This window comes from Arachis hypogaea, chromosome 3 (genome assembly GCF_003086295.3).
Source record: "Arachis hypogaea cultivar Tifrunner chromosome 3, arahy.Tifrunner.gnm2.J5K5, whole genome shotgun sequence".
Classification (NCBI taxonomy): Eukaryota; Viridiplantae; Streptophyta; class Magnoliopsida; order Fabales; family Fabaceae; genus Arachis; species Arachis hypogaea.
This window is the reverse complement of record NC_092038.1, coordinates 114,278,053-114,299,384: the sequence shown is the minus strand read 5'-3', so window position 1 is coordinate 114,299,384 and position 21,332 is coordinate 114,278,053. Positions and strand designations below refer to the sequence as shown.

The following is a 21,332-nucleotide window of genomic DNA, read 5'->3' as shown; positions in this document are numbered from 1 at the left end:
AAAAATTATTCTGATATAAGAACTTATGCTGTTTTAATTATTAATTGTTGCTTATTTGCTATGACTTGTTGCTGAGTTGATCATGCTCTATAACTACTGATATGTATGCAAATAAGATATAAGTGTTATTGGTTGAAAAGCTCACATTAAGGGAGAGCTACCTTTGTGAAATAAAGGGGGAGCTGATCATATCTCAGGATATCATCAAAGGGAAGTCTCTAATCTGAAGTTTGTATTTAATCTTCTTTAATTTTATCATTAAATTATGATTGTCGTTAATGGAGAGAGTGTTGAGTTTAGCAAACAATAATAACAATTTTGGTGATGACAAACATAAGTTTATTTTGGGTTGATAAGCCAAGTGTGTTGTTGATGTGATGTTTAGTATATGCAGCCCATGTTCATAGTATAGTCCAAATCAAAGAAGCCAAGGAGCCCAACTAGAAAGATCAAGTGCTCTTAAGGCTGCAAATTGAAAAATGAGTCCATTACCCAACCCAATGCCAATCAGAATAAAGGAAAGCAACCTTAAGTTGGAATGCTATGTTGCTTCGGGTAATACCCAGAGAAGAAAAAGGAACTCTTTCTCATTCTATCACCAAACATCTAAGAAGAAAAAGTTGCTCTACCTGTTATTAGGCACCAAATCAAAAGAAAGAAAAGTAGTTGTCTAATCAAAACACAATTAGAAGAAAAAGGTAATTTGTATCCATTTACATGCAAGAAAATCGTTTGATAATGTCTTTTTCCCTCTACACTACCATTTCGGAAATATGAAGAAAAATGGAGGCAATTTTTTTTCGCTGTAAATCAATGGATAATATTGTTTCTTGGAGACAAAGTACAAGATTAAAGGCTTGCATTTATCAAATCCATTGATGATCTGTTTTCAAGGAAGCTGTATTACTTGTCTCTGATAAAAAATTCCTGATTTTTAGGAATGATGGAAGAAAGAAGAAAAAAGACCTCAGTTAGCTCTAAATTCAAGAATTAAGGAGCTGACTTATGAAGAAAATCCTAGTAGAAAAACAGAGCTTATAAAAATAAGAAAATCACTTCAGTTTGTAAGCAAGGAGAGAGAACCAGAGTTTTGAGTTTTATTGAGAGCTTCCCTCTGAGAGTTCAACGTTTTGGACAGTGTTTCTACATCAAAGAAATATTCTGCTAAGATGAAGAGCTTCATCAGAGAGTGTTGAATCAGGTTCAACTTATAATATTAAAGTTGTGCAACATCATCTCTTTCATGGTTTATCATTGAGTATTTTGTTTGTATGTTATGTCTATCTTTGTTTCTATTCAGTGAAAAAGGCATAAAAAAGTGCCATTAAGAAAAAGCCAATGAGAAAAAAGGCATAGAGAGAAACTTGGAGAGAAAATATAAGATTTATTTCTTATCTCCTTTGTTTGTATTTCTCTTTTGTTTTTGATTTTTGAGTTGTAAACCTTGCAAGTTGGATGAACACTTTGCTATTGAAAGCGAGGGTGAGTTTATAGTCAAATTTGGTTTGGGTTAAAAGCTGAATTTGTCCCAGATAGGATTGGATAGAATTCTAAGGAATTGATGTATGTAATATTTGACATGATAATGGAAATTCTACCACTGTTCTAGTGGAGACTGGATGTAATTTGTATTACACAAGGCAACTGAACCAGGATACATGACTGTGTTATCTTCTTCCCTGCACTGATTCTATTTTTTTACAATTTATGAGACAAAATGAAATTGTCTCTGATGAGCGGATATTTTATACGCTTTTTGGGGGTAATTTCATGTAGATTTTAGCATGTTTCAGTTAGTTTTTAGTAGAATCATATTAGTTTTTAGGCAAAAATCATATTTCTGGACTTTACTATGAGTGTGTGTATTTTTCTGTGATTTCAGGTATTTTCTGGCTGAAATTGAGGGAGTTGAGCAAAAATCTGACTTAGGCTGAAAAAGGACTGCTGATGCTGTTGGATCCTGACCTCCCTGCACTCGTAATGGATTTTCTGGAGCTACAGGAGTCCAATTGGCGCGCTCTCAACGGCGTTGGAAAGTAGATATCCAGGGCTTTCCAGCAATATATAATAGTCCATACTTTGCGCAAAGATAGACGACGTAACTTGGCGTTGAACGCCAAGTTCATGCTGCTGTCTAGAGTTAAACGCCAGAAAAACGTCATGATCCGGAGTTGAACGCCCAAAACACGTCATGATCTGGAGTTTAACGCCAAGAAAGGCCTCTACTCGTGGATAGCTTTAGTCTCAGCCCCAGCACACACCAAGTGGGCCCCAGAAGTGGATTTCTGCACCAATTATCTTTGTTTACTCATTTTCTGTAAACCTAGGTTACTAGTTTACTATTTAAACAACTTTTAGAGACTTATCTTGTACCTCATGACATTTTCAGATCGGAATTACATACTTTTTGACGGCATGAGTCTCTAAACTCCATTGTTGGGGGTGAGGAGCTCTGCAGCGTCTCGATGATTTAATACAATTCCTTTATTTTCCATTCAAACACGCTTGTTCTTATCTAAGATGTTCATTCGCGCTTAATTATGGAGAAGGTGATGATCCGTGACAATCATCACCTTCCTCAATCCATGAACGTGTGCCTGACAACCACCTCCGTTCTACATCAGATTGAATGAGTATCTCTTAGATTCCTTAATCAGAATCTTCGTGGTATAAGCCGGATTGATGGCGGCATTCATGAGAATCCGGAAAGTCTAAACCTTGTCTGTGGTATTCCGAGTAGGATTCCGGGATTGAATGACTGTGACGTGCTTCAAACTCCTGAGGGCTGGGCGTTAGTGACAGACGCAAAAGAATCAATGGATTCTATTCCAACCTGATTGAGAACCGACAGATGATTAGCCGTGCTGTGACAGAGCATAGGAACGTTTTCACTGAGAGGATGGGAAGTAGCCACTGACAACGGTGACACCCTACATAGAGCTTGCCATGGAAGGAGCCTTGCGTGTGTTGAAGGATTTCAAGGAAGAGTTGAAGTCAAAGGACAAAGCATCTCCAAAACTCCGACATATTCCCCATTACTGCACAACAAGTAACGCTATTATTCTTGTTTATCTTTCCAATCAAATCTAATAATTCCAACTTATAATTTTAAATACTTTGACTTCTTACAATTAAATCCAAATAACCTTGTTGACATCCTAACTAAGATTAATAAAATAAATATTGATTGCTTCAAACCAATAATCTCCGTGGGATCGACCCTTACTCACGTAAGGTATTACTTGGACGACCCAGTGCACTTGCTGGTTAGTTGTGCGAATCACAAATTCGTGCACCAGTCTCCTACATAATCCATCTCGTAGACAGAACAGAAGCTAAGTTACTCTTTCTAGTTTGAGACAAAATTAATCAAATTTAAAAGAAAGTCATAATTCAATCCTCATCCTCTAAACTAATAAAAACTTTTATATTTAATGGCCAATTTCTAATTAGCTTGATCAAACGAGCCAATTTAGTTATAAAAACTACAATATTAAATTATTAGTCAAACAAACATGTATGAAATGGAAATGAAAATGAAAATGCTAATATACATGAATTTTTTTTATTTAATGTATAACTTTATAATTATTGACATTTTATCATAATTATTAATTATTAACAAATCTTATCATTAATATATAATGTTTTCTATATATAATGTTTATAAACACTGATGTCAAAATGCAATGTTTTGAAATCGAACCGGACCGACCGGTTCGATAAATTAATTAGGAATCGATCCTTTAGTTGGTCCGGTTAATTTCTAAAACCATTTTAAAAAACCAGTAGAAAAAATCGGTCAAATCAGCGGATAACTAATAAACTAACTAAACTGGACCGCTTTTGAATTTCCGGTTTGCTACCACCCCTAAAAACGGCGCCGTTTATCGGGAAGGGAAAAAAACCAGCTCAAGTAGAACACGCAGCACCCCTCCTCCATTCTCTCTCTCTCTCTCAAATTCAAAATCTCCTTCTGAAGAACCCTAACTTTAACAGAGAAAATCACCAAAAATCCTAATTCCAAAACTTTAAAATTCTCATATTTTAATGAGATCTTGAGTCCAGTGAAAGAGATGAAGATGAGGATCTGGATTCTGATGACTTCAAAGATGAAGAGGTATGCGATGATGACGAATGGGACAAAGAGGAGAATTAGGCCGCAGAGTAGGCTGCCAATCTCGACGGCGACTAGCTTGAAGGGAAGGAACAACGGGAGATGAGTAAAGTTCTATCGAGATCCGCAGCTACGAATTCTCTGGACGACGATGGAGAGTTTCCGTTGCATTATATTACTGGTGGAAAGGTTCGTTTCGGTGTTGGCGTTGTCATTTTCTGTGATAGTGACACCGTACAACTAGGGCTGGCAATGGGTAGGATAGGGTAGGGTTTGGACTCTACTCTTAACCCTATCCGCGAGTTGAAAATTTCATTAAAACTCTACCCTATTCTATCCACAGGTTGAGAATCTTTCAACCTTAACCCTATCCACACCCTAAAATTCTAAACCCTACCCTACCCGCAAAAATTAATTTTTTTAAAATAAATATAAAATTTAATCATTTCAAATTTTACGTATATTAATAAAAAAAATAAAAAATTAATACTCTAAATTATTAAATTAATTAATTTAATTAATTAATGTAATAGTTGCTCACTTATTGCTAACTAGTTTTGGTTTTCTAATTGAGAGAGAAAATGAATGAGGAAAGGCAAATGAATAGAAGAGAATCAAGAGATTATGATTTGAATTTTTTTTTAGAATAAAAAGTATTAATAGAATTTTAAATATAGGTATTTATTAGTATTAAATTAGATATTAGGAATTAAAATTTTAAAATTTATTGATTAAATTCGTAATATCTCAAACATAATTATTAATTGGTAATTCTATTGACTGTAAATTTTTATTGGTATAAAGTAGATATATTAGGATTATAAATTTTGAAATTATGTACATTTTATTTTTTTTTAATGACAAATTTTGATGTTTGAATTTGTTTATAAATTTTAATAATAAATTATAATTAAATTATTATATAGAATTATAAAATTATAAATTTTTTTAATGTATAAATGATTAGATTTAAATAATTAAAATTACATACTACTAATTTTTAACAATTTTAATTTAAATTTACCGATTTTCAAAACCATGCCAAAATATACCAAACACCAAAATACTACATGTTTTAAAATAATTTAACAATATATCATATATAATATTCAGGTTACATAATAAACACAAGGAAAGGGAATAAATCTAGCCTAACTCAAAGACACAATTCAACCTAACTAATGAAAACGGATCACAAAATACAATCTACTAAAGCCCAAGATCAGCAAAGCCAGCAGTAAAATAAACCACATGCATATGTTTTCTGCACAAAATTAAGATTATTTTCTGAGGTATAATCATGCATTATCTTCATCTTCATCATCTCCATTTTCATTTTCCTCGTCAGACATGTTATTGATTACATCCGTAATTATATCTTTTACCTCAGCTTTTCTATGCATTAAATCCAATCCAAAATGAGTACCTGTCAACATTTCGCAACAAATTAACTTTCAAGAAATAACTTCCGTTAATTTCCGTAAGAGAATCAGCAAGTGTAAAATGGTCATACCAAGTTTCTTGAGGATATCAGATAAAGTTGCCTGTATCAATGTTGGTAGAATTATTTTAAAATAATAACAAAATTAAAAAATAAAAGCATATGAAATTTAAACAAACCAATGAAAACAAAATAACATTACTGACAGTGTTGAAATCAACTTCCTTCAACATATCAACAACCACTGCTTGCATATCCTCCTTAGTAGGTTCTGCATTTGCTTTCTTACTGATGTTGTCTTGTCCTGCCATTATTGGCTTGGAATTGGTAAGTACAAATAACAGTTGAAAACATGCATATTTAATAGCAAATTCAATCCTCTAGAATTAAAAAATTCTCATGACTCAAATAACTTATCCAACTATAGGGAGTATATAAGCAGCAGGTAAATTTCAAAGAGAGTGACAACTTATAAAGAACAAAATTGATTTAACTTTTGAGCAACCAACAGACTATGACCACTGCCAATAATGGATGTGCAAGGAAGATAGTACCTTGATCCTTAGACACTGACTTTGAAGATTTGCCAGTTTCTTTTTTGTTTGCAATCTTTTGCTTACTCTCCCTGCTTTCACCATCAGTTTTCTGTCTCTTGGACGCAGATGTTGATTTTTTTGGCATTTTGTCATTGCTCTTGGCAGCCTTTTCAGGAGAGGATTTCTTGACTGGTGTAGAGTGATCCTCCTTCACAGTTTTCTCTGAAGTGCTTTTATTTTCCTCTTCATCAGATTGACTTTCCTGAACCTCACAGTCACTTTCACTTTTTGGGACTGAAACATTTTCACCATCTTCCTCATCTTCCTGAGAACTGATTGTTGCATCTGAAGGTTCGGCTGTATCATCTTCCTCACTGTCAGAAGACTGCTTTCGCTTTTTCCCATTTTCTGAACTTTGCTTTTGCCTCTAAAAGAGAAACATTTTTCTATTTAAAAAAGAGAGGCATGTTCTAGCATAGCAGGATGAGAAAGAACAGTAGAAAACTAAAATTATCAAATCAAAACTTACAGAAAGACAAAGTTCAATACAGCATAAAAATAACAAAATTTCAAAGGACAATAACTCAAACAATTACCATAAATCACATCAAATGCAACATGAAGAGTTAGACATTTATTGCTAGGTTTTAATGAAAGAGAACACCAATCAAAGGGCTAGTGCATAACAGATGTGAAGCAAGGTAGCATAGCATAAGAACACACCTTCGAAGGGTTTTCAACAGCACCGCCAGAAGATTTTCTTGGAGTTTTCTTTTTGGCACGCTTTTTACCTTTCTGTAATGAAGGAGGTATTAAAAAAACAAGAAAAGGAAAACAAACTAGAACAAATTAATCATATAATGGATCAGGATAAAGTGACACCAATAAAAGGCACACATGATTAATAAGAAGGAAACTTTAATGATATGAGAGTTTTTTGTTGGTGACTTAATGATATGAGAGTTAAGAAAGTACTAATAAGATTAATTTTATACGACAACTTCCACCAGTCACAACTGATAATAAATTCATGCAAAATAATGCTAGAAAGTTAAAACCTTTTCTTTATCAGCAAGCAATACATCAGTTGTAGCATGAGGGGATTCCAAAAACTCCAACAGCTTTGCAGACAGTTCCTCCTGGAATAGAGTTCCATGATCCCATCAATTTTTTTTTTTCATCTTCTTTTGTTATAAATAAAAGACAGCCCTCAAAATTGGTAAATTATATAAAACTATTTGATTAACTTTTACCTTCTTCAAAGAGGACTTATTTATTTGAAGATTGAGCACATCACAGAAGTCAATCAACTTTTCTTTCACACATTTGTCAAGCCTCTCTTTTACCTTGGCCCTCTGTTTTTCCTGCCAGTAAATAAAACCATTGTATGTTTAATACATATAACTGATATAAGTTTGTTATTACACACAGCCTCCATTTCTAAAATGTTGAGGAAAAACATGTATAACAACAACATGCACAGAAGATTAATAAGATCATCTGCATAATTAGGGATATAAAAGGGGCAATATGCCAATAGCTCAGTACATAGTGCAATTGTACCTCATTTTCTGCCCACACATAGCCAGAAAACATGCCAATGTTTCTCTTTAAAGTTTGTGCCTACATCAGAAAGCATGTCAATCACAAAGCAAAGAAAATCACGAATGGGATTTATAAGAATTGCCAACATGAGTGGAAAAAAAGAGTTGATGGGTCACCTTTGCTTTCTTCGCAAACAGTATACTATGAAGGCTACGCAAGTTATCATCGACTTTTCTTTTTGATAGCTTGAAAGCCACTGAAAATTATTAGGATCTTGATTGATAACACTTCTTTAGGAAATCATGTTACTAAAAACAAGCAATCAACTTAGAAATCTACAAACAAAATCTTTAGTTCAAGGTCATCATGCTTTTACCACTTCAGGATTCAAATAACAAGCAGAGAATAAAATAGAGGTACCGTTTGGGATGTCCTTAAGCTGAGTACCATTGCCCTAAAATCCAAATAGCATAATTAATCAAACAATCTCAGTAATCCAAAAATTCCAGAGTTGTTCGAGAATCATAAAACTACGAAACTACCTGGTCGATTGAGATAGTTTTAGTAGCAGCATAACCAGGGAACTTGTGTGGAGAGGACACAGTGTATCTTTCTACTGATTTCCTTTCTCTGGTAGGTCTACCCCCACTTGCACTCTTTACTGGTGTAACAACATCATTTTCTTTCTTCTCACCCTCTTCATCTTCATCTTCATCTTCATCTTCTTCTGCATCTTCTTCACGATCCACATTCTCTTCTAATTGGCCACAGTTTTTCTGCTCGGGAAAGTCGTCAGAAATTTCCTTGTCGTGTTGCTGTTCTTCATCTTGAATTTCGTGTTGGTCAGCTTCTGCTTTGGTCGGAGCATCTCCATTGGGAGCCAGTCGTTGAGGTTTGGGAGCATCTAGGGTTTCAGTAGCCATGTTTGAGAACAGATAGAAGGAGAAATAAGAGAGAATGTAAATTGTAAATTGTAAAGTGCCAAGATCCCAAGAGTGTATAAAACCTAAATTGAAGCGACTGGGATTTGGAAATTAAATTTTGGAGGGCGATGAAAAAACAAGAGGGCGCGATCTTTCAAATATTTTGAGTTTTTTTACGCGGTTTTCTCAGATTCCCGCCTACGCAAAATTTCTCCTCCCTCCAATAACACTTGTTTGACTTCGAATTTAACAATGGACTGAATGGAGGAACACATTTACCGATTTGCCACTGCAGTTAAAAAATGACAATACGTCGCCTTGTTCTCGACGACGACGACGAAGTTGAACAACTTCAAACTCCGCAACCCTCCGTCACATCCACGCCCCAACCTTCAAACTCCTCTAACTTTCCATCTGTGCCTCTTCTAATCTCCGACGACGACGATGATGCCGCCTTCGTCGACGTCCCCGATTACCTCTCGCCGCCGCCTCCTCCGCAACCTAGTGCTTCAAGCTGCCCCGTGGGCGACTCTCTTCGTCGGCTGGGACTGGGGCTGAAGAGAGAGTGGGTGGATGCATGCCTTGGCGAACTTGAGGGCTCCGTGAGGGGATTTGCGGGGTTCGATGTTACTGCGAAGGCCAAGCTCTGTTTCGAGCAATTTCTCTTTTCGGATATGAACTCGTGTGGGAGCGGCGTGCTGCCTCCCAATGTGCATTCGATGCATCTCGTTAATCTCTCCGGCCCTTTTGTGTTGCAGGTGCCTCTTCAGTTATTTGTTTCATTGCTTTAATCGTCTATGTGTTTGTGTTATTGTTTGAATTTAGTATGATAAAGTGGATTACAATATTATAGTTTTGACGAACTATACTTTGCTGTAGTTGTAGCTTGATGTTTGCCTAAATGCTTAAATGACCGAGTTACTCAGGTTTTGCTACTCTAGCGGGAATTTCATTATTCTACTTGGTTTAACAAGTATTGAGTCTTGCATCTTCGGTATATATTATCATGTCCAATTCTTGAATTGATAAACCATGTGTCAAGTGTTTTTGCTCTGATGGAGAACTCATGTGCCTATCTATTTTTACCATCGCATTGCATTGGCAGGTTGATGAAATCCTTAATATGAGTTGTCCTCTTCGAGGGAGATATCAACAAGCCCCACCCGGATTAAAGAGATGCCTGAAGTTATCAATGACGGATGGCATTCAGAGAGTCTTTGCGATGGAATATAGGCCCATTCTATCTCTTGATGTTTGTGCATCTTCTGGTTTAAAGGTTTTTCTTTCTGATACCACTCTTTTCCTGAACTGATACAAATTACTATTGACTTGCTAAGATTATGATGGATGTATTTCTAAATAGTATTTATGTTGCAAAAGACATATGTTAATCTTAATCTTTGAATTGTGCCAAACCAAAATAATAATGCTCATAGTCATATTGCCTATGTGCTTCTATTTTGGCCTGGAGACATAAGTTATTTCCTACATTGATTATTAACCTCGTATGCTCATAGTCTTAGACTTTTGTTTAATTTAATGCTTCTCGTATGTGCTATTGACTCGATCAAATAAGCATTGACCCTTTCTTCTTTTCAAGTGATTTTGTTATGGCACACGTAAATTCTTTGCTTCTTTAGTTGCTTGTTAAGATGAATTTGAGGGATCTATTTAATACTTATAGGTTGCTATCTCTAATGTACATGTGCGACGTGGGCTTTTGATGCTTGTCCCTGAGACAATTGAAATTTTGGGGGGACTAGTTGAGCAGCTGGATGCAGCTCGAAAGCGGCTAGTTGATGAATTGAACAAGCCACCCAGGGGGAAAAGGTACAAACTATTGCAGCTGGATTATTTGGACTACTATGTGAAATGGAATGTTGTATCTCTTGGCATGGAAGTATAGGATACATTGGAAAATGGTGCAAACTTTCCTAATTCCTGCAGTCTTCTACTATTGCTACTGTTGTAATTATTCATTTTATATTTAGGGAAACCTTGATAAGTTAGTCTTTCTTATCCTCGTGCAGAACTAAAAATGGAGTCCTTCCTCCTTTAGCAACTAGAGCAACTCTTGCAGCATGGCCAGCGAGTACAGTTGATGATACTGGGCGCAGCAGCTCTGTGTTTCAAAGTACTGATTCTGTCCAGATTAACAACGAAGGTACTACATCCTCATTTTATAACTGAAAGTACATCTGCTTTTTTGTGCCTGGGCGAGCATACCTCTACAATGAAGCCTGTTTTTATCCTAGTTTTCTTGATCTTATTTATTTACAGGTGCTGGCCTGACCATGTCTGGCACTGGAAACTGTGTAACTACAGAAGATACCAATCTCATGGGTGTACGAAATGCTGCTTCCAATTCAATACCCAGCACGGTTGCAAATGCTGACACCATGAATGTGGATATGCATGCTGATACCAACCCTGCAAGCTTTGTGAATTCCACAGCCACTCAATTCTCTTCAGCAGTTGCAAGGGCTCAGGAGATGCATATAGATACTGCAGCTATAGCAGGAGAAAATTCGGTCGGCAACCAATCTTCTCATTTGTCTACAAATGATGCAACGGCACATAAAGATACTGTTCATATAACAAGAACAAGTTATGTGCCCCCGAAGAGCTCTCCTATTGTGCAAAATGTCGAGACAGATAAGGATAGAGTTATTGAAGATACAGAAAATGATCATCCTAGAGGATCTTCCTCCACTGTTCCTAACAATCATGATGTCCATATGGTTGATGACGATTACCACGCCATTGAAGTTACAGATAATGATCTTTGGAGAGGATCTTCCTCCACTTCTGTAAACAATAACAATGTCCATATGGTTGATGACAGTGACCACCCACGTATGCTGTCTGCAGACCAAGAAGTTCCTTTCACATACTTAGCTAGTTTGTCAGCCAAGTGGGTTACAATGAAGGAGAAAGTTCCTTCAGTTCATGGTAAAATTAAGGTAAAAGTTAATCTATCCACTATTTCTTTGAACAATGATTTCTATCCTTGTTTATGCATATGCTGGTGTCAGTTTCTGTTTTGTTGACCCATTAACCATCCTGCAAATGGATTTATCCATAATACTACTACTTATGTTTACTTATGACTTTTTTGCAATCTTATGGTTTTTCTTTCTCAATATAACAACTCCCCCCCCCCCCCTTCTTTTTTCTTCTTCTTTTGCAGTGCTTTTTAACTGGTGTAAAGCGATTCCAATATAAGGGAAGGACAACATACGAGCTGCAGGCATATGTAGATGATGGTAGTCTCATTGCCGAAGTTCTTATTGATCATCATGTGAGTTTTCTCTAGAAAATAAGTTTTTATTATGAGGGTTACTGTACTCATTTTTTTTTTCTTTTTTCTTTTGAGATAAACAAATAGGTTGTACAGAATGGAATTGGCTATTCTCCGGAGGAAGTCACTGCAGCACTTTCTTCTTCTGACAACAAAATAGTGCAGAACATAAAGAACGTAATGCATAAGTTCCAAGCATTTTTAATAAACTTCGAGGTGATACAAATGTCTCTTAGCGTTGAAAATCTGATAGACCAGCAAGTTATGCTGAAATTAAAATATGCTTCCTTATTCTGTTAATGCGAATCTTGTTGCTTTTGTGTCTGTAGGGTATAATGCATGTGGAACTAAATAGAAAATCATCGCTTCCAGTTGCCGTAGAGATGAGTCAAGGCTGCCCTCAGTCTGATGCGTGGTTACTTCTGAGACGGCTCAAGTCCCTTTACCCTCCACAAACCCAAACACATTGTCCTTCGAATCCAATTGAATTGTCACCATAGTTATCTGAATGGGTAGAATGTTATAAGTTGGGCTCTGACTATTGTCATGTTACCTATGGCAAACTGCTTGCATAATTGAGATGGACTTGGATTTGTTGGACAATTGAATCATTTTTTCATAAATTTATGGCTATGCTCCTTCGCTTGTGTATTCTACCGAGCTTGAAATTATGATTGGAGTTATGAATTATAAGCAAGCATTTGGTGATGTAAAGTAAGACTTATAGCACATGGATGTATGGATGTAATTAAGGCAATAGGCATGACATATGTATACAGAATGGTCGTTCTTTTCAGAACTAGTAAGAGCCTTCTCTTTTCTTTGCATTAGATTTTGGGTTCTGATATGACCAGTAAATATCGGTTACGAGTTATAGCTCGGTAATGTCCAAAATTTTAGTCATAATCGACGTTTTCATAATTACTATAATTAACTCTTAATTCATAACGTCGGATATGCAATTAATCTTCTCTTTGGGCGTTACAGCACAGAGGAAACGGCCGACCTTGTATAAAAAAGGATGAGCAAATTTTAGAAGGTATGCAACTTCTTCCGAGAAATAACTCTTATCAATTTATACTTCTGCTAACTTGAGCGTCGGAATGCCTTTGCAGGTATCCACCTCCACTGTTCCTACATCACCGACGTATATCACGTTCCAATTGAGGAGTTTGCCGATCTTCATCAAGGGACGAGCTATACCTCGGATTAGCCAGGCAAGAACATTTGGCGCCCACCGTGGGGCCGAAGAATTAAGATATTATTCCTCAAAGGCCCCACAACACCCTTACATCCACCCATGGCTGATGTTCCTCCTCCTACCTCATCCGAGCTCCTACGAATGGTTACCGAGCTTCAACAAGCAAATCAATGAATGGCGGAGGAAAATCAAAGAATGCAAAACCAAATCGCGCAACTAGTTAATGCTCGAATAGAGCATAATAATGATCACGAAGAGCGACAGATGAATGACGAGCGTCAATCGGCACCGACTCATGTCTCCGAGACACCTCGGAGTGATGACAACGGGGGCCATCGAAGTGAAGGAGCCCAGCCCGATGCTGACGAAGATGAGCGTGACAACTCTGCAGGGCCATTCACAGCCGACACAATGAACTTCCAACTTCCCAGACAGTTCACCCTGCCGACGACTTTAACCCCATATGACGGGTTAGGAGACCCAAAGCAGCACATTAAAAAATTCTGATCTATTATGATCATTAACGGTGCATCCGACCCTATTTTATGTCGTTGTTTTCCGTCCTTTTTAGATGGTCCTGCACTTGACTGGTTTTATTCTTTGCCTGCAGATTCTATATCACGCTTCTAGGAGTTGGCTAAGCAGTTTGAAGATCATTTTGCAGCATCAGCAATATATTTGCACGATTCCGACTATTTGACAACCATTAAACAAGGTCCACAAGAGAGTCTGAAGGATTACATCACCCGCTTTACAAAGGTCGCCATGAGAATCCCCGACCTCCACCCTGAAGTCCATCTCCATGCTATTAAAAGTGGCCTTCGCCCAGGTAAATTTCAGGAGACCATTGTTGTGGCTAAACCTAAAACTTTGGCCGAGTTTCGCGAAAAAGCCAAAGGACAGATAAACGTTGAAGAGCTTTGGCAAGCACGAAAAACAGAAAAGTCGGCCACAAGTAAAAATGATGATATATCGCGGGATAGCAAGAAGGCCTTTAAGCCAGTCCCCCGTTATGAGTCATACACTCAGTTCAACACGAAGAGAGATGAAATTATTAAAGAGATACTCAATTCCAAGCTAATTAAGCCTCCCCGTAAAGTTGGCAATTACTCAGAATCAAAAAGTGTTGATAAATCTAAATACTGCACCTTTCATCAGAAACACGGACACACAACCGATGAATGTGTGATTGCTAAGGATCTCCTGGAACGCCTGGCAAGACAAGACCACCTTGATAAATTTATTGCAAGTCATATGCAGAAGAGAGCAATCCCTGGCTCTGACGCGTCAACAGCAAGTCCATCATCAAAAGAAAAGGATAAAGCTCCGGCCCAACCCAGAGGGGTGATCAACTGTATCTCAGGGGGTTACGCTGGAGGCGGACATACAAGCTCGGCCCGAAAGCGCACTTACAGGGCCATGTTGGCAGTCACGGATGCCCCCAAGGATCCTCAACCGGTTCCGGACATTCCAGATATGACTTTCTGTCCGACTGACTTTACTTGTTCTGATACCAACTTTGATGACCCTGTTGTCATCTCCGTTCAGTTGGGGGACCTGATAGTCCGAAAAGTATTACTTGATCCAGGAAGCAATGCCGATGTGTTATTTTTTACCACGTTTGAAAAAATGAAGCTAAGCAGCAACATTTTGCAGCCGTATCTCGGAGAATTGGTCGGATTTTCAGGTGAACGAGTTCCTGTTTTGGGTTCTGTGTGGTTACAAACCACGCTCGGTGAGCAACCATTATCTAAGACGCAAGATATTCAGTATCTTGTTGTCGACTGCTTTAGCCCTTATAATCTTAAATTAGGAAGACCATTTTTAAATAGATTTGCTGCAATTGTATCCACAGTTCACCTTTGTGTCAAGTTCCCTATGCAGGACAATGTAGTAGCCACAGTTCACAGTGACCTTCATGAGGCTCGGCAATGCTATAACACAAGCTTAAAGCCTATCAAAAGAAACAACACAGCACGCGTCAACTCCATACAATCCGAGCAACCAATACTGGTCGAGCTAGATCCCAGGGCCGACTTTGAAGATCGGCCTATGCCAAATGAAGAGTTAACAAAGGTCGCTCTTACCACGAATCCAATGAAGTTCACTTTTGGGGGAACTTCGACTGGTACTGAAGAAAGAGAACAACTCGTCAATTTTTTACGACAGAATGCCGACTTGTTTGCTTGGACTTCTGGCGATATGCCAAGAATAGATCCATCTGTTATTACACACAAATTGGCGATTAATCCAGCAGCTAGGCCGATCTCCCAAAAGAAGAGAAAGTTAGGAGCTGAGAAACGTCTTGCATCCATAGCCGAGGTTAAAAAGCTCATTGACGCTAATTTCATCAGAGAAATCAGGTTTACAACATGGTTAGCCAATGTTGTTATGGTAAAAAAGGGTAACGGTAAGTGGCGCATGTGCGTCGATTTTACTGACTTAAATAAGGCATGTCCTAAAGATGCTTATCCTTTACCTTGCATTGATACTTTAGTTGATAACTCTTGTGGTTATGGTACCTTGAGTTTCATGGATGCATACTCTGGTTATAACCAGATTCTCATGCATCCATCAGACCAAGAAAAAACTGCCTTCATAACAGAGTATGGTAATTACTGCTATAATGTTATGCCTTTTGGTTTAAAGAATGCAGGCGCAACATACCAAAGGCTGATGAACAAGGTCTTCAAGCAACAAATAGGCCGGAATATCGAAGTTTATGTTGACGACATGGTCACCAAAACAATAGTCGGAAACTCCCATATCCAGGACCTGGCTGAGATCTTTGGACAGATCCAATGATATAACATGAGACTAAACCCTGAAAAGTGCGCCTTCGGTGTTCGGGGAGGAAAATTCCTCGGATTCATCCTCACTAGCCGAGGCATAGAAGCAAATCCAGAAAAATGTCAAGCAATACTTGATATGCAGAGTCCAACAACAATAAAGGAGGTTCAACGACTAACAGGAAGACTCGCTGCTTTGTCGAGATTCTTACCATGTTTGGCACTTAAATCCTCTAACTTTTTCCAGTGTTTAAAAAAGAATACAAAACATTTTGAATGGAACGAAAACTGTGAAGCTACATTCAAGAGTTTGAAACAATTTCTTTCCAAACCACCTGTTTTACAAAAACTAAAACTCGGACAACCGTTATATATATACTTGTCTATTACTGATGTGGCAATTAGTTCTGTCCTTATAACAGAAATTGAGAAGGTCCAACACCCAGTTTATTTTGTGAGCAAGTCATTACAAAGTGCCGAGCTTCGTTACCCAAAGTTAGAAAAGCTCGCCCTAGCACTGGTCTTCTCATCAAGACGGCTCCGACCATATTTCCAGAGTCACACAATCATCGTTAGAACTGGGCAGCCTCTTCGGTAGATTCTTTCTAAACCCGAACTAGCAGGACGACTCATCAAATGGGCCATCGAGCTTTCAGAATTTGATATTCAATACCAACCAAGGGGATCTGTCAAGTCGCAGTACTTGGTTGATTTTGTTGCCGAACTCACAGAACCATACCCGGACGCAGAAAGCTCGGAATAGACCTTGTTCGTTGACGGAGCTTCAAATCTTCAAGGGTCTGGAGCGGGGATATTGTTAGAAAGTCCGGAGGGCATAATCCTGGAACATTCTTTGCAGTTCTCTTTCAAAGCCAGTAATAACCAGGTCGAATATGAAGCCCTTATTGCGGGGCTAAGGTTAGCCATTGATTTACACATTATTAGCTTAAAGGTCTATTGTGATTCATTGTTAGTTGTTCAACAAGTAAATCAAAGTTTTCAAACAAAAGATCAAATTTTGCTAAAATATCTAGATATTGATCAACGGTTGATAAACAGTTTTTCAAAAATTGAAATTTGCCATATCCCTAGAGATCAGAATAACAGGGCAGATATTTTATCAAAGTTAGCCACTACACAGGCACAAACGGCAACACTTTTATAATCAACTTTAGATAAGCCGAGCATTCATACACTTAATATTCTAAGCATTTCAAGTGACAATAGTTGGCAGTTACCTTATATGCAATATCTTCGAGATGGTTCCATCCCAGAAGGGGTCTCAGATCAGAAAAAATTTAGAAGACAGGCCTCTTTCTTTACACTAATGAATAATGTCCTGTATAGGCGGGGATATTCTCGACCACTTTTGAAATGCTTAGACAGGTCGGAGGCTGATCTTGCATTAGCCGAAGCTCACGAAGGAATTTGCGGAATACATTCCGGGGCAAGAAGCCTGGCACAGAAAATACTCCGCGCCGGTTTTTATTGGCCGACGTTGTGGGAAGACAGCAAACAAAAGGTCAAAACTTGCGACCAGTGTCAGAAGCATGCTCCGATCATCAACATATCGGACGAACATCTTCACCATTCGGTAGTAAGTTGGCCGTTCAACCAGTGGGGAATCAATATCCTCGGGCCATTCCCCACTGCCCCAAGATAGGTGAAATATTTGGTAGTTGCAATCGACTATTTTTCTAAATGGGTCGAAGCACAACCTTTAGCGAGAATCACATCATCCCAGATGATATCCTTTGTTTGGAAAAATATCAGATGCCGATTTGGTATACCTCACCATATTGTAACTGACAATGGTCGACAGTTTACCGGCCATAATGTCAAAGATTTTTTTCAGAATCTAAGGATAAAACAGCACTTTTCATCTGTGGAGCACCCACAATCTAATGGATTAGCAGAGGCTGCTAATAAGGTCCTCCTACATGCCTTGAGGAAAAAGCTCGACCATGCCAAGGGACTTTGGGCCGAACTTGTTCCAGAAGTACTATGGTCATACAATACTACGACACATTCAACCACTAAAGAAACCCCATTTCGCCTGGTATATGGGTCTGAGGCAATGATCCCACTGAAAATTTCGCAACACTCAATACGGGCGCAAGCTGAGCACCATGATCAGGCTTGCCGAGCAGAACTTGACCTAATAGAAGAGGTGAGAAATACAGCGGCCATTCGCCACCAAGCTCTACAACAGCAGGTTGGCCGACGACATGATAAGAAGGTCCAGCCGAGATCATTTAACATTGGAGATCTGGTACTAAGAAAAACCGAAGAAGCTCGCCGACCGTCCTCCCACGGAAAGCTTGCTGCAGCCTGGGATGGCCCTTACCGAGTACAGGAAGCCCTAGGACGAGGAGCTTATAAACTAGAACAATTGGATGGCACCAGAATCCCAAATACATGGAATATCCATTCTTTAAAGCAATATTACAGTTAGCAAGAAGCAGCATGCTAGTACTCTTTTTCCTACCTTGAGATTTTTTCCCAAAAGGGTTTTGCTCAAGGAGGTTTTCCATCTATTTATAAAATTTTTCTTATAATATTCTGCCAACATATTCTTATTAGACTTATAAGTCAAGTCAATTTCAAATTATCAAACAATTTCAAATTATCAAAACAATAAAGCAGCTTTGTCATCGGATCAGAAGTCAGACTCCTTTAACACAAACAGACAATATGCTAAGCAAGGCTTTAACAGTCGAACACATTTTCCAATCCCCTTCAAGGGTACCTGACAAAATAATTAGGAACAACCAAAACCTAATTACACCAATTAATTAGAAACAACCAAAACAAAACAGTCACGATTCATAGTTCCTAAGAAAACAAAATAAAGCCATATGGTGTACATTCAAAATACCATAACCATAACATTAATCAACCAAATTATCACCCCCCTCTTCAACGGTTTCTTCATCATCCACAAGCTGACCATCTCGAATCACCTTACTCAGATCCATTGATGAAAAATCCCCGTCAGGCGCAAGAAACTTAGCCTACGTAACCGCTCGCTCAAACCCCTCAGCAAAGGCATCGAGAATATGCCCATCTCTGCTGTTTTCAATCTCCTTCATCTGTAAGGTCAACTCGATAATTCGCTTGTTTACAATTTCTAGGTCATTCTCTTTCTTTTTTACTAATTCCCTCTCCACTTTCAGCTCCTTTCCCACATCAGAAACCTTTTTCTTCAATTCAGTCAGGGCTGTTTCTTTTAAGATAAGCTTTTCTTTTAAAGTAGCACTCTCCGAAGTCTCAAGTGCAGCTTTCTTGTGTTTTTTCTCCTGACTACGACCGATACAGGCTAACCGGAATCCCAACACCTATAATCACAAGATTAGAATTAGAATAACTATAATCTTTTAAGTAAATCAAGACAGTTACTGTAAAGCTGACCTAAAGAAATTGATCAATTCCTATATCCCCAGCCTCGTCCACCCGGGATATATCTGAAAAACATTGAACAACTTCATCTGCAACAACATTAAAGGGGAACCTCCGATCCCAAACCGATGTTCCATCCCCGTCGTTTTCAAAAATATGAAGCTTCTCTTGTTTCACTGTAAAGCTCAACAAATCTTCGAGCTGCACCACTCCCTCCCTGTCCTGTTCATCATCGATGATAACCATGTCTGACTTTTTCTTTTTAAAAACGATTCCTTTCTTCTTCGGAGGGGACTGGTTGACTTCACCCCCAACATCCACCTTTTCAGGGTTTGAAGAAGAACCTTCGAAGTTCTTTGATTTAAACCGGGCCCTTAGGGTTGAGGCAGATACTCCAGGGAATTTTCCAGCTGTATCAAAGTAAATAATAACATCAATAAAACAAATATTAACATGTAAATAAATACAAATAAATTCTGATATTCTCACCAAAATATTTCATCACAGATGACCTATCTTCCTCCCATGAAAGCAACTCAGACACAGATATCAAACCTCCCTTATCTACCATCTCAATTAAAAATGATATGATACATTCATTTCGACTAGTTATCAGTTCCGGACCTAATATATGTTGCGGTTGACAACACCAGTACAGCGGGAATTTCTCCCCCAAATGCTCATCTAGATAAAAAGGGAAATCATCATCCAATGACTTCACCTTCAGGAACATTTCTTTAAAATCCTTGAAAGAGGATTTATACAATTTAAAAATAGAAAAGCCAGGAGTACTATTTAGGTTGACCCATAAACCCTTCCACACCCCTTTGGCTTGGAAGAGTGAAAAGAAAAGCTCCAACTCAGGTTTAATTTCAAAGAATTGTATCAGAACTTGAAAACATTTTATAAACGCCCAGCCATTGGGGTGGACTTGTGAGGGTGCACAGTTCATTTGTTTGAGAATATCACATTCAAAGTTGGTAAATGGAAGCTTAACACGTAATTCTTCCATTACACAACTATACATAAAAAAGTTTTCAAAATTCCTTTTTCTATGAAAAACACGATCAGACTGATTGCATGGTAGCAACTCCAAACGAAATTCAGGTTTCACTATACTAGCTACTTTAACCTCATTCACACTATCTTTATCAAAAAACAAGGAAACCCGTATCTTGACGTCTTCGTCGACCCAATCATAAGACTCATCATCTTTAACCTTGGACAAAAATTTACCTTTCTTCTCACTCATTTTTTGACAAAACCAGAAAAATACTAGCAAACAGTTCTCATTCATTTTTTGACAAAATCAGAAAAATACTAACAAACAGAACGAAAATAAGAGGAAGAATTTTACTAACCTCTAGTAGTCATTTGTGTTTAAAGGCTTCTTTAGATATCACGTAGCCACACCAAGTGTATCGCAGGAAACAAAGCGTTAGTCTTCTAGCCCTTCATTTACTTAACTCTTCAGTTCCTTAACAAAATCCTTACTACTAAATGAAACCCACTTTTAACGGTTATAAAGAGACCTTGGAACTTGGACCAGTTTAAATAAAATATTAAATAAAACTACACACACTTTAAACCATGCAAAAGCATTATAGTTACAGCCTCTTATGTCCAAGTATTTTCAATTAGCCCCAAGTAACTTTAAATGAGACACGTTGACCTGGGAGTTCTATATACCGAGCTATAACTCATTTATAAAGCTCAACTTATCCCTTTAAAGCCAGGTTAAGCTTGGGGGCTGTGGTATGACCAGTAAACATCGGTTACGAGTTATAGCTCGATAACGTCCAAAATTTTAGTCATAACCGACGTTTTCATAATTACTATAATTAACTCTTAATCCATAACGTCGGATATGCAATTAATCCTCTCTTTGAGCGTTACAGCACAGAGGAAATGGCCGACCTTATATAAAAAAGGACGAACAAATTTTAGAAGGTATGCAACTTCTTCCGAGAAATAACTCTTATCAATTTATACTTCTACTAACTTGAGCGCTAGAGTGCCTTTGCAGGTACCCACCTCTACTGTTCCTACATCACCGACGTATATCACGTTCCAATTGAGG

General features: G+C 38.0%; 2 protein-coding genes across 3 annotated transcripts; one reads left to right on the top strand and one right to left on the bottom strand.

Moving 5' to 3' along the window:
- Positions 1–5,190: 5,190 nt before the first annotated feature.
- On the bottom strand, positions 5,191–8,591 carry LOC112790958 (DEK domain-containing chromatin-associated protein 2). The gene is made up of 11 exons (XM_025833595.3): positions 8,182–8,591; positions 8,060–8,093; positions 7,816–7,895; positions 7,658–7,717; positions 7,348–7,458; positions 7,153–7,233; positions 6,818–6,889; positions 6,113–6,521; positions 5,765–5,862; positions 5,631–5,661; positions 5,191–5,543 (listed from the first exon to the last, which is right to left on the bottom strand). Exons 1-11 carry the CDS (start codon positions 8,560–8,562, stop codon positions 5,416–5,418), a joined length of 1,485 nt encoding a protein of 494 aa, XP_025689380.1. The 5' UTR covers positions 8,563–8,591; the 3' UTR covers positions 5,191–5,415.
- Positions 8,592–8,787: 196 nt separating this feature from the next.
- LOC112790956 (recQ-mediated genome instability protein 1) lies at positions 8,788–12,693 on the top strand. Of its 2 annotated transcripts, none has more exons than XR_003817862.2 (8): positions 8,788–9,320; positions 9,668–9,838; positions 10,247–10,392; positions 10,593–10,726; positions 10,843–11,525; positions 11,753–11,828; positions 11,951–12,079; positions 12,193–12,693. XR_003817862.2 is itself a non-coding variant. In XM_025833594.3 (8 exons), the coding sequence occupies exons 1-8, from the start codon at positions 8,865–8,867 to the stop codon at positions 12,361–12,363; spliced, it is 2,001 nt and encodes a 666-aa protein (XP_025689379.1). In that variant the 5' UTR covers positions 8,788–8,864; the 3' UTR covers positions 12,364–12,693. The 2 variants fall into 2 exon arrangements, 1 of the variants encoding a protein (XP_025689379.1); XM_025833594.3 differs by having other exon boundaries at positions 11,753–11,863.
- The last annotated feature ends 8,639 nt before the right edge of the window (positions 12,694–21,332 follow it).

Bases quoted from the DNA above. Each gene is read 5' to 3' on its own strand.
- LOC112790958 (XM_025833595.3), bottom strand. From the start codon at position 8,562: ATGGCTACTGAAACCCTAGATGCTCCCAAACCTCAACGACTGGCTCCC. The intron at 8,094-8,181 runs GTAGTTTCGTAG...TTTGGATTTTAG, and splicing joins AAACTATCTCAATCGACCAG to GGCAATGGTACTCAGCTTAA. The intron at 7,896-8,059 runs GTACCTCTATTT...AATAATTTTCAG, and splicing joins GCTTAAGGACATCCCAAACG to TGGCTTTCAAGCTATCAAAA.
- LOC112790956 (XM_025833594.3), top strand. From the start codon at position 8,865: ATGACAATACGTCGCCTTGTTCTCGACGACGACGACGAAGTTGAACAA. The intron at 9,321-9,667 runs GTGCCTCTTCAG...TTGCATTGGCAG, and splicing joins CCGGCCCTTTTGTGTTGCAG to GTTGATGAAATCCTTAATAT. The intron at 11,864-11,950 runs GTGAGTTTTCTC...ATAAACAAATAG, and splicing joins AAGTTCTTATTGATCATCAT to GTTGTACAGAATGGAATTGG.